This window comes from Balaenoptera musculus, chromosome 9 (assembly GCF_009873245.2).
Source record: "Balaenoptera musculus isolate JJ_BM4_2016_0621 chromosome 9, mBalMus1.pri.v3, whole genome shotgun sequence".
Taxonomy (NCBI): domain Eukaryota; kingdom Metazoa; phylum Chordata; class Mammalia; order Artiodactyla; family Balaenopteridae; genus Balaenoptera; species Balaenoptera musculus.
The window spans coordinates 72,527,542-72,540,906 of record NC_045793.1 but is presented as its reverse complement, the minus strand read 5'-3'; the positions used below and the strand labels follow the sequence as shown (position 1 = coordinate 72,540,906).

General features: G+C 36.5%; 1 protein-coding gene across 1 annotated transcript in view; it reads right to left on the bottom strand.

Moving 5' to 3' along the window:
• Nucleotides 1–1,642, bottom strand: part of HDAC9 (histone deacetylase 9) — a 575,085-nt gene extending 573,443 nt beyond the window's left edge. The window contains exons 1-2 of the mRNA XM_036862952.1: nucleotides 1,368–1,642; nucleotides 1,074–1,136 (exon numbers count right to left, since the gene is read on the bottom strand). Coding sequence (XP_036718847.1) covers nucleotides 1,074–1,095 — 22 coding nt within the window. The 5' untranslated portion in view covers nucleotides 1,096–1,136; nucleotides 1,368–1,642. The remainder of the gene's footprint in view (nucleotides 1–1,073; nucleotides 1,137–1,367) is intronic.
• Between the last annotated feature and the right edge of the window lie 11,723 nt (nucleotides 1,643–13,365).

Sequence of the window (13,365 nt, the reverse complement as noted above, 5' to 3'; positions counted from 1 at the left end):
ACTAAAACAGACATTATGCCAACCTGTGGAATATTTCTTTCCACTCTAGCGCTAACAAGTAAATGCTGCTTTATGCCGCATTCTTATCATGGAAATCTAGGTGGTGATCTATAATTACGATTAAGTGCACATAGGAACACAGAAGATGTGAGGGAGAACTTTAAGCCAATTTAGATGGAAGCACTCAGAAGAGAACCAAAACAAAAAGTCCCCCAAGCTTTAGGAACTAGCTGTAGGGAATAAATATGAAAAGCAACAATTACAAGTATGTGCCATCGCCTGGAGAGTCTGCTCTTTTAACAAACAGAAATTGATAAAGTTGACAGGCTTCACCTTCCATCCGCACAGCTCCTTGAAGGCACAAGCACATACACGGGGAAACTAAAAATCGGAATCTGTTAGTTATTCTTTAAAACGTTGCACCTGCATGTAACACCTTTATATGTGTGTTATGCCGTCGCATCTGCCTGACAATGCTAGACTCCCCAAATGTTTTGAAGAAACTTAAAATAACCATCTGCTAATAATAATTTCATTTCATCCTTAAGCAGTTTCATTTTGGGCTTAGGAGAAAAAGCCACATTAAAAACTACCTCCACAACTCCTGTAGCAAACACATTTCAGAAGGTAGGTCTATAAATAGATGTGCTTCTGTAGGCACACTGTAAATATAAAATCATCCGGCTAGAGGAGACTGCAATGTAAGCTGCAGCCCCGATATGAACTTACCTGATTATTTAAAGTCCCATTAGAATACGCTTACAATCAGTACAGATCTCCTTTTTCTAGTGGCATAGTCAGGCAAAACACCCCCAAGCACATTTTACTTATCTCAGTCCCATCCTTCATCAGAAGCTTAGAGATTTCATTCAGAAGCAGCCTGTCCCTGAGCAGACTGAATATTCACAGAAACAGTAATGGAAGGGATCTAAAACCCTCCAGACGCCAAGAAAATAGCAACATCAACACCAAAAAGCAGCAAACCCTTAACAGAGGTGCTTTCCGGAGCTTCATTTCCCTAGTCAGCCCCTTCTCACACGTAAAAGGTCTCAGTTATGAAAAAAGGGTCTTACCTGAGCTGATCATACTGTGCATTCTCTGCTGAGCCAAGAGCTGCTCTCGTCCAGCCACCCCATCTGAAGAAAAACACGAGTCAGTCTCATAAATTGTCTGCAGCATATTCCAATCACTCTTACTTCAGCTACTGAAAGATTCATCGCTGCTCTGTATACGGGCCCCAGGAGTTACCCTGGCTGGTCCTCCCTCCACCCCGAGGAAAAGAAGCAGAGAATCAGCTTCAACAATGGTTTCCTCTCAGTTAACACACACTTTTCAAAAGACCTGGGCACTTTTCCCATGTTACCAACCTGTGTACAAAGCAGAAAGGACCGAGTGGATGCTAAGGCTCTCTGGAGTTTAGGCTACACCGGAAACTAAAAGCAGGTGGGAACTAGGAATGTGCTTCGGGGTTATTGCTTTGTCAAAATAAGTAGAAAAATATTAACTCTACCCACGAGAAAAAGAAACCAATTAAACCTGGCTTTTAGTTCCTCACGCTGCTAGAGTTTCGTTGTTAAGAACCGTCAGTCAGTCCTTCAAGTGGCTTCAGCCGGTGCCCTTCTCCTATCTGTTTGTGTGTGCCTCTTCCCCCTCTCTGGTCTCTCTCAGCTCAAGTTGGCTAAAGCTAGTGATAATGCATTTGCATATGAATCAACAACAGCATGGCCCACAGGCACAGAAATAGAACAATGGTCGGCCTGAGCCAAAAATAGGTCAAGCATGGCCGAGTGATTGGAGCCTGCATTAATGCATTTAAAAATACCCCAGCAAACCCAGCTGTCCAGCCTCTATCTTTCAAACCATAATTCTCTATTGCAGGGCCTTAAAAGCAATTAACTCTTTCCTCCCTCCAAGCTTGCTTTACACACTGTTTCCATACTGGCGATTCGCTTCCAAAGAAAGGAAGGGGAAAAAAAAAAATTAAGAATCATAGTTCTAAGAGGGCAAATGCACATACATTTCATTTCATTTTATTTTTGTAGTATGTGTTTTTGGAAGAGAGAGGAGAGAAGTGCAGAGCTCTGTATTGGTTCTAAAATAATACTGGAAGCTTTTGCTCATAATGTGGTTTCTGCCTCACCCACGCTCAGCAATCCTGGTGTTCTATTTTTGTTGCCTGTTTCTCTGGCTACACTGCAGTTGGCTGTAGCACTAGAAGCTTTTCTGCCTTCTAGTTTTAAGACTGACAGGAGATTTAGTAGAGGTAGTTTCAGAAAACAAGCACACCCCAGAATAAAATGTTTATGAAGGACTAGCTTGATTTTTTACTTGCTATTTTTGTAAGGCAATTGTCCTGTTTCACAAATCTTAATGTAATCTTAGTACCACCTATCAATTTTATTGCATTCAGTTTCTATTATATCTAAAATATATATATGTATATATATATGCACACAGCTTAGACCTAAAAACGTTCCATTTCAGCCTCTCAGGCTAAATTCAATTCACCTGCAAAAGTAAAAGAAAATGTTGGTACTTTCTTATGGATGGTGCAGAATAACAGATTATATGTACCTGTGGATCAATAAATAAATATGGTCAGTCCCCAACTATGAATGTTCTGCATTCATTTCTACATTGATTGCCTGAAACACAGACCTCACTTTTCTATAGAAATAGCATTTATAATAGTTGATAGATTCCCAGACCAACACACATTGTGGAATTCACCTGTAAATGAGCTATAGTATTTAGTACTAAAAATTCTATGGTCTCTGGTGTACAGTTTACATCATTTCTATCTGAGAAATAAATTCTGCATCACAAATTGGGTTGCTAGCATCTAGCCACTCCCAAGAGCAAACCCCAAAATGAAAAATCCACTGGTCATGGGAGCTCTTCTCCTTTTTCTAAACTAGATCAGCAAGAAAAAAATAAAACTCCTAAAGCATTAGTAGCAACAGAGAAGGAAGGGGAAGCAGAAGAGCATTTCAAGGTTCCCAGGATGATCAGATGAAGGAGGGATCTTGGTCAAGCAGAGTGTGGGGCAGAAGAAAGAGAACATGGAGACAGACTTTTGGTGAAAAGGAGGAAGCATGTTAAGTCATTAGGCAGATAACTCACAGCTGAAGAAAATGGCACTGAATTTTCCTACTTTCATAGATTAACTCCTACTTAGTGTGCAATTATATTTGAACAGATAAATTATAAGAATTTTTATTAAAAAGTTATTCCAAATTACATTTGACTTAAGCTAAACATGAAAATCTTATGTTCTTGTCAATGGGAAAAATTGTTTAATTCCATCTGCTTTTGCAAGTAAACTTTCACTCAATTAAGAAACTGGTGTATAAAATTCCAGGGATGGAAATACTGTGGATCTGGCAATTTATCTCGGAGATTATGTAAGCAACCACAGCATTTTAGACCTGGGAGGAATTTTAGAGATTGTCTATAATGATGTCCAAACTCTCTGTCCCCTAGGATGCCAAGGTACCTGGGAGTTGACTCGGTGTTCTCCAGAAGACGTTCTTCCCTGAACCGGGGCAGCCTCATTTTCATCTGTTTAGATTTGGGTATGTAAGATTTGTTCTGAATAATGACTTCTTATATTAAGAATAAAATTAAGAAAAAAATATGGGGTATGGTGACAGATGGTAACTAGACTTATCATTGCTATCACTTCGTAATGTATAGAAATATCCAATCATTATGTTGTGCACCAGGAACTAACAGTGTTGTAGGTCAATCATACTTCCAAGACAAACTCATAAAGAAAAAAAGAGATCAGATTTGTGATAACCAGAGGTGAGGGGTAGGGGGATGGGAATTGGATGAAGGTGGTTAAAAAGTATAAAGTTCCAGTTATAAGATAAATAAGTACTAGGAATGTAATGTACAACATAATAGTTATATTATTATTATATAATACATAATTAATATATGATTAATATAATTAACACTGCTATGTGTTATATGAAAGTTGTTAACAGAGTATATCCCAAGAGTTCTCATCACAAGAAAAATTTTTTTTTCTTTTCAATTTATCTTGTACCTATATTAGATGATCTATTAGATGAATGCTCACTAAACTTATTGTGGTAGTCATTGATGATGTATGTAAGTCAAATCATTATGCTCTACACCTTAAACATACAGTGCTGTATGTCAACTATATCTCAGTAAAGCTGAGAAAGGTAAGGAAGGAACAAAATAACTGAAATCCACTCATCTAGTACAAATGATCTCCCTATTTTACACATGAAGAAAGTAAAGAGACTTTTTAGAGGGTTATGAAAGATGCAAAGGCACTCCTTAATGGAGTTATGACTGAAGAGACTTGCTTAGTTTCTAACAGGTACTCTAGCCAAGCAGGTCTAGCATTCATGGTCTCCAGTCCACCATCTTGTCCCTTACAACGCAAATAATTATCTGAGATATTGAGAATAAATTTTAATATTATCTACTTATGAAAAATAGAATCACTCTTAATTGTCTCAGAGTGGTTTTAAACAGAATATGTAAAACTAGTGATAAACATAAGAGGGACAGCAAAAATCCTAGTACAGATCTTCCTTGACTTAAGATGGGGTTGCTTCCCGATAAACCTCTAAATGAAAAACATCATTAAGTCAAAATGCATTTAATATACCTAACCTACCAAACATCATAGCTAATCCTAGCCTACTGTAAAACATGCTCAGAACACTTACAGAAGCCTACAGGAGGACTAAAGCATCTAACACAAAGCATATTTCATAATAAAGTATTGACTATCTCATGTAATTGAATACTGTGCTGAAAGTGAAAGACAGAATGGCTTTAAGTGTATCAGTTATCTACCCGGTGATCACTGTGGCAGACTAGGAGCTGTGGCTCACTGCTGCTGCCCAGCATCTTCATAGAATATTGAAATTTCAACTGTGGTTTCTCCTGAATGCATATTGTTTTCGCACCATAGTAAAGTTGAAAAATCGTAAATGGAACTGAAACTCTGTGTAATGATTAGCCAAATCCATTTCACCTGCCTGGACTGATCAAGGTGTTTTAAGATTTGCATGTCCTCCAAGAGCACGTGGTCTACACAATAAGATGTTTGCCTGAGTAGTTTTCCAGGAACTTGGAGTCAGCTGCCTGTGGTTTGAGCTGAGGTGGTTAAGACTGGGTAAGACCACGGACTCTTCAAATGGGCACGCCGAGGGCCCGTGAGGTGACCTTTTGAACTTGCAGAGGCCTGTAGCTTTGTTACACCAGCACCTAAAGACAATTACCGCACCTTTTTCCAATCACCTTTCCCATGCTCCCCACGCTCCGGAGCCTCCCATGCCTCAGACGACTCTGCTTCTTTATTCTTTATCCCATCGATATCCCTAGCCCTTGGCCTTTGAGATTTGTTTTCCTGTCTCCTCGCTGGGCTGCCTTTCGAATAAGCCCTCTCTTTGCTGCAAATCTCCAGTGTTTCAGCGTTCTGGCTTGCTGTGTGTCGGGCAGGACGAACTCGGTTCGGTAACAGAACCATTGACATTGGGGACCATCTGCATTGACGTAATATACATCTCTTGTCGTTTTACATTTAAATTATGCCCTCAATTTACAAAAAATAGTCTCAAAGCTTTTATAATAGTAAAAAATAAAATAAAGTAAAACTCAAAAGAGTTAGTAATTCTCCATTCTCAGAGGTAGCAGGAGAGGGCAATCCACGTAGCACAGTATAAATAATGGGTCTTCTTCATTTTGACCAAGTTATTTAATTTGAGGTTTATTCATATTTCATCCCTGCATTCTTTCAGCATTTTTTGCCATTAGCAGTCTTGTCTTTCAACTCTTGATAATGAAAACTTAGAGTGAAAAGACATTGGACGCTTACAATAAAATAGATACCACTTGTTTCTGGGAGGAAAAGATAGCATTACTAAAACCTACCACCAAGTATATTGATTACGTCTATTATCCAATAATTTAAATGTTAAGAAAGTTGAGGTAATGCTTCTCATATCATCTCAACAATGTTGGTAAAGAAATGTGACTAAGTTTCTTTCTAGGTATTTATAAAACCAATTTTACTGACTAGGAAAAAAGATAATAAATTTTATATTATAAGAACAGTAGGAAGCTAATACAAATGTCAGCCTAGAATAGCTGGGCAGTTTTTGAAATTGTAATATAATAAATTTTAATTCAATTTAATAAACATTTTGGAAATTGATCTAATTATATTTTACATTTATTTAAATAATAAGTGAAAAAGCATAGGGCAAAAAACCAGGTTCCCAATTTAATAAAAAATGGGAATGGGCATCGAATCCTAATGCAAAATGTCATTCAAGAATAATTATGATAATTCCAATTCTTTTTATGGGTATATAGGCAAAACAAAAAAAATTAAACATTTAAATTCAATTTTAATTAAAAATTTAAATTATAGATTTAAAAAATCTACATGTCATCAAAATATTTCCACAAATAACATGACTGAAGACTCCACTGGAAAAAAGCAAAGGAGGTAGTATAACCTAATTTATTCTACCACAATAATACATCCTCTGTTCATCTGTAATCAAGCACAGACTTCTCATGCAGTACCAAATCTTATGGTTCTAGAATCCAGGTGCAGTAAGATTTAAAACTTGTTTGCCTGAAGTACTGAATTGTGCTTTACAAGAAAGCTACAAATTACTCACCAAGAGCTGTAAGTGCCCCGCTCACTCTTTCTCACTCATGTTGCTGTTTCTCCCATCCTCACATTTCTCAAAGTACTGTCACATCAGTAAAGTTATACACACTTGCCTGCAGGCAACTGACTTGATTCCTAGACCCCCGAGGAACAGGAAGGAGAGGGAAAGTATAATGTACTAATTTTTACTTTGAACTAAGTAGCTTATTTTTCTGAATTTTCTGTCTCTTATTAAATAGTGGACACTAAATTTACGAGTGATTCCTCTGTACTATAACAACCTGATTGGTTACCAAATGATCTTCAGATAAGGGAATCTTGCCTGGACCCAAAGGGTCTGCGAAAACACATCAGCAGTGAAATTCCAGGAGACTGTTCCATAAGAAAACACAGCAACAACTTCAACAAACCTCTAGAATTGTTGGCCTTGCTTTGGTTGAAAATCATTTCTTCTCTAACTCTTCCCTTCAAATTGGATGTGCTGATCCATGATTTATTCTATTTTTAGCAGATTAAGAGCATCAGGATCATCAGGGAACTTGTTAGAAATGCAACTTATTGGGCCAGAACTACTAAATGAAAAACTCTGGTGGGAATCTGAATTTTACAAGCCCTCTCAGTGATTCTGAGGAACAGTAAAGTTTGAGAACCAGTAGATAAGACCATCCTTTCCAAAGCAATGATTAGATGGCTAAAGGTATAAATAAATTATCTATTTGGGGTCCAATTTCAAATTAAACATTATTATTACAGAATACTTTTTCAAAATGAGAATAATTAAACTTGCTAATAGACTGAAGAGGACCATTTAATATTCAAGGTATGAAAAGACCATTTTCTCTTTTTAACAGCATCTACTTTGAAATACTGGTTTGTATTTCAAATTGTATAACCTTGGCTAACCTATGCTATGTTTACCAAACTCTGTATGTACAAGGTATTTATAAGACCACAAACTCTTAGTAGAAATCTTAGTTTCAAGACAAAAACACTATTTTTGGCTATACGGCTATGAAAATAAAAATTCTGGGAGAATTCCAATTAAGTAAAATTAGCATTCTAATCTTTGCTATTTGGTATGCCTCAAATTTTTAATTTTATATTATACTACAAAGTGTGTTTCATTATTATGTAGCTGTACCTTTAATATTTATCATCTTGGAAATAAATGGGATTCTGATCACCTAAAATTAATAGTCATAGTTAGCATCTGGATGGATACTACATTTCAGAGCTGTAATAAGACTAATTTCCACATGCTAATAAAAGTATAGCAGACATCAGAAAATAAACCCAGAAACACCATTTCTTGCCACAAAGATCAAGTGGTATTTACCATACCAAACTATTACCTATCACCAAGTTAAATCAAGAGAATGTTGGGATGCTTGCTTCCGAAAATAGCAACAACATTTTCTTTTAATGTTGCAACTAAATTCTGACTTCATAATTCGATCTAGTTGGGTGCCAACTACCAAATTTTAGAAATAGCAGGCAGCCAAAATATACTGTACTTATTTTTTGACTGATCAAAACTGTTTATAGCAATGGCATATAATTAAAGTACAAACATTTGCAATTGGCTATATCACTAAGTTCATCAGACATCCAATGGTTATGAAATCTTTCCTATTTAAGGACCCTTAAATTAGTGCCAAGAACAAAGAACCATGGCCTCCAAGGCCATTCATGTTCTGACCACAACATGACTTAGTAACTTAATCCTTTACTTTCTTTTTCAAAATTCACGAACATACAATTTCTTGGTATTACCCACACAAATCCTTCATTCTTCCATGCCTTTGCACATGCTGTTCTTGTAATCCATAATGCTTTTCCACTCTTTCCCATCTAGGAAACTCCTTTTCATATATATTTTTTTTAAATGACCATGGTTAAAGATTTGATGAAAGTTCATAATAATGCAATTGACAAGGAAATTTAGTTATTTCTGAGATATACACTTTAAAGTAATAACTAGAATTATAATCTATTATACCAGAACATATAAGATTTTTAGAAATTTCATGTAATGTCTGAAACATTTATATTAACATATTTCCATACAAATAACCCAAAGAAACTTTAGTATTAGTTGTTTTGTTTGTTTGTTTGTTTATACTGCAGGTTCTTATTAGGCATCAATTTTATACACATCAGTGTATACATGTCAATCCCAATCACCCAATTCAGCACACCACCATCCCCACACCACCGCGGTTTTCCCCCACTTTGTGTCCATATGTGTGTTCTCTACATCTGTGTCTCAACTTCTGCCCTGCAAACCGGTTCATCTATACCACTTTTCTAGGTTCCACATACATGCGTTAATATACGATATTTCTTTTTCTCTTTCTGACTTATGCACTCTGTATGACAGTCTCTAGATCCGTCCACATCTCAACAAATGACTCAATTTCGTTCCTTTTTTTGGCTGAGTAATATTCCATTGTATATATGTACCACATCTTCTTTATCCATTCCTCTGTCGTTGGGCATTTAGGTTGCTTCCATGTCCTGGCTATTGTAAATAGTGCTGCAATGAACACTGGGGTGCATGTGTCTTTTTGAATTATGGTTTTCTCTGGGTATACGCCAAGTAGTGGGATTGCTGGATCATATGGTAATTCTATTTTTAGTTTTTTAAGGAACCTCCATACTGTTATCCATAGTGGCTGTATCAATTTACATTCCCCCAACAGTACAAGAGGGTATCCTTTTCTCCGCACCCTCTCCAGCATTTGTTGTTTGTAGGTTATCTGATGATGCCCATTCTAACTGGTGTGAGGTGATACCTCATTTTAGTTTTGATTTGCATTTCTCTAATAATTAGTGATGCTGAGCAGCTTTTCATGTGCTTCTTGGCCATCTGTATGTCTTCTTTGGAGAAATGTCTATTTAGGTCTTCTGCCCATTTTTGGATTGGCTTGCTTGTTTTTTTAATATTGAGCTGCATGAGCTGCTTATATATTTGGAGATTAATCCTTTGTCCGTTGATTCATTTGCAAATATTTTCTCCCATTCTGAGGATTGTCTTTTCGTCTTGTTTGTGGTTTCCTTTGCTGTGCAAAAGCTTTGAAGTTTCATTAGGTCCCATTTTTTTATTTTTGTTTTTATTTCCATTACTCTAGGAGGTGAATCTAAAAAGATCGTGCTGAGATTTATGTCAAAGAGTGTTCTTCCTATGTTTTCCTCTAAGAGTTTTATAGTGTCCGGTCTTACATTTACGTCTCGAATCCATTTTGAGTTTATTTTTGTGTATGGTGTTAGAGAGTGTTCTAATTTCATTCTTTTACATGTAGCTGTCCAGTTTTCCAACCACCACCTATTGAAGAGACTGTCTTTTCTCCATTGTATATCTTTGCCTCCTTTGTCATAGATTAGTTGACCATAGGTGTGTGGGTTTATCTCTGGGCTTTCTATCTTGTTCCATTGATCTATATTTCTGTTTTTGTGCCAGTACCATATTCTCTTGATTACTGTAGCTTTGTAGTATAGTCTGAAGTCAGGGAGTCTGATTCCTCCAGCTCCGTTTTCTTCCCTCAAGACTGCTTTGGCTCTTTGGGGTCTTTTGTGTCTCCATACAAATTTTAAGATGATTTGTTCCAGTTCCGTAAAAAATGCCATTGGTAATTTGATAGGGATTGCATTGAATCTGTAGATTGCTTTGGGTAGTATAGTCGTTTTCACAATGTTGATTCTTCCAATCCAAGAACATGGTATATCTCTCCATCTGTTGGTATCATCTTTAATTTCTTTCATCAGTGTCTTATAGTTTTCTGCATACAGGTATTTCGTCTCCCTAGGTAGGTTTATTCCTAGGTATTTTATTCTTTTTGTTGTGATGATAAATGGGAGTGTTTCCATAATTTCTCTTTCTGAACTTTTGTTTTTAGTGTATAGGAATGCAAGAGATTTCTGTGCATTAATTTTGTATCCTGCAACTTTACCAGATTCATTGATTAGCTCTAGTAGTTTTCTGGTGACATTTTTAGGATTCTCTATGTATAGTATCATGTCATCTGCAAACAGTGACAGTTTTACTTCTTTTCCAATTTGTATTCCTTTTATCTCTTTTTCTTCTCTGATTGCCGTGGCTAGGACTTCCAAAACTATGTTGAATAATAGTGGTGACAGTGGACATCCTTGTCTCGTTCCTGATATTAGAGGAAATGCTTTCAGTTTTTCACCATTGAGAATGATGTTTGCTGTGGGTTTGTCATATATGGCCTTTATTATGTTGAGGTAGGTTCCCTCTATGCCCACTTTCTGGAGAGTTTTTATCATAAATGGGTGCTGAATTTTGTCAAAAGATTTTTCTGCATCTATTGAGATGATCATATGGTTTTTATTCTTCAATTTGTTAATATGGTGTTTCACATTGATTGATTTGCGTATATTGAAGAATCCTTATATTGAAGAATCCTTGCATCCCTGGGATAAATCCCATTTGATCGTGGCATAGGATCCTTTTAATGGGTTGTTGGATTCTGTTTGCTAGTATTTTGTTGAGGATTTTTCCATCTATATTCATCAGTGATATTGGTCTGTAATTTTCTTTTTTTGTAGTATCTTTGTCTGGTTTTGGTATCAGGGTGATGGTGGCCTCATAGAATGAGTTTGGGAGTGTTCCTTCCTCTGCAATTTTTTGGAAGAGTTTGAGAAGGATGGGTGTTAGCTCTTCTCTAAATGTTTGATAGAATTCACCTGTGAAGCCATCTGGTCCTGGACTTTTGTTTGCTGGAAGATTTTTAATCACAGTTTCAATATCATTACTTGTGATTGGTCTGTTCATATTTTCTGTTTCTTCCTGGTTCAGTCCTGGAAGGTTATACCTTTCTAAGAATTTGTCCATTTCTTCCAGGTTATCCATTTTATTGGCACAGAGTTGCTTGTAGTAGTCTCTTAAGATGCTCTGTATTTCTGTGGTGTCTGTTGTAACTTCTCATTTTTCATTTCTAATTTTATTGATTTGAGTCCTCTCCTTTTTCTTGATGAGTCTGGCTAATGGTTTATCAATTTTGTTTATCTTCTCAAAGAACCAGCTTTTAGTTTTATTGATCTTTGCTATTGTTTTCTTTGTTTCTATTTCATTTATTTCGGCTCTGATCTTTTTGATTTCATTCCTTCTACTAACTTTGGGTTTTGTTTGTTCTTCTTTCTCTAGTTCCTTTAGGTGTAAGTTTAGATTGTTTACTTGAGATTTTTTTTGTTTCTTGGGGTAGGCTTGTATAGCTATAAACTTCCCTCTTAGAACTGCTTTTGCTGCATCCCATAGGTTTTGGATTATCGTGTTTTCATTGTCACTTGTCTCTAGGTATTTTTTGATTTCCTCTTTGATTTCTTCAGTGATCTCTTGGTTATTTAGTAACGTACTGTTTAGCCTCCATGTGTTTGTGTTTTTTACGTCTTTTTCCCTGTAATTGATTTCTAATCTCATAGCATTGTGGTCAGAAAAGATGCTTGATATGATGTCAATTTTCTTAAATTTACTGAGGCTTGATTTGTGACCCAAGATGTGATCTATCCTGGAGAATGTTCCGTGTGCACTTGAGAAGAAAGTGTAATCTGCTGTTTTTGGATGGAATGTTCTATAAATATCAATTAAATCTATCTGGTCTATTGTGTCATTTAAAGCTTGTGTTTCCTTATTAATTTTCTGTTTGGAAGATCTGTCCATTGGTGTAAGTGAGGTGTTAAAGTCCCCCACTATTATTGTGTTACTGTCAATTTCCTCTTTTATAGCTGTTAGCAGTTGCCTTATGTATTGAGGTGCTCCTATGTTGGGTGCATATATCTTCTTCTTGGATTGATCCCTTGATCATTATGTAGTGTCCTTCCTTGTCTCTTGTAACATTCTTTATTTTAAAGTCCATTTTATCTGATATGAGTATTGCTACTCCAGCTTTCTTTTGATTTGCATTTGCATGGAATATCTTTTTCCATCCCCTCACTTTCACTCTGGATGTGTCCCTAGGTCTGAAGTGGGTGTCTTATAGACAGCATATATATGGGTCTTGTTTTTGTATCCATTCAGCAAGCCTGTGTCTTTTGGTTGGAGCATTTAATCCATTCACGTTTAAGGTAATTATCGATATGTATGTTCCTATGACCATTTTCTTAATTGTTTTGGGTTTGTTTTTGTAGGTCCTTTTCTTCTCTTGTGTTTCCCACTTAGGGAAGTTCCTTTAGCATTTGTTGTAGAGCTGGTTTGGTGGTGCTGAATTCTCTTAGCTTTTGCCTGTCTCTAAAGGTTTTGATTTCTCCATCAAATCTGAATGAGATCCTTGCCAGGTAGAGTAATCGTGGTTGTAGCTTCTTCCTTTTCATCACTTTAAGTCTATCACGCCACTCCCTTCTGGCTTGTAGAGTGTCTGCTGAGAAATCAGCTGTTAACCTTATGGGAGTTCCCTTGTATGTTATTTGTCCTTTTTCCCTTGCTGCTTTCAATAATTTTTCTTTGTCTTTAATTTTTGCCATTTTGGTTACTATGTGTCTCGGCGTGTTTCTCCTTGGGTTTATCCTGTATGGGACTCGCTGCGCTTCCTGGACTTGGGTGGCTATTTCCTTTCCCATGTTAGGGAAGTTTTCGACTATAATCTCTTCAAATATTTTCTCGGGTCCTTTCTCTCTCTCTTCTCCTTCTGGGACCCCTATAATACGAATGTTGTTGCATTTAATGTTGTCCTAGA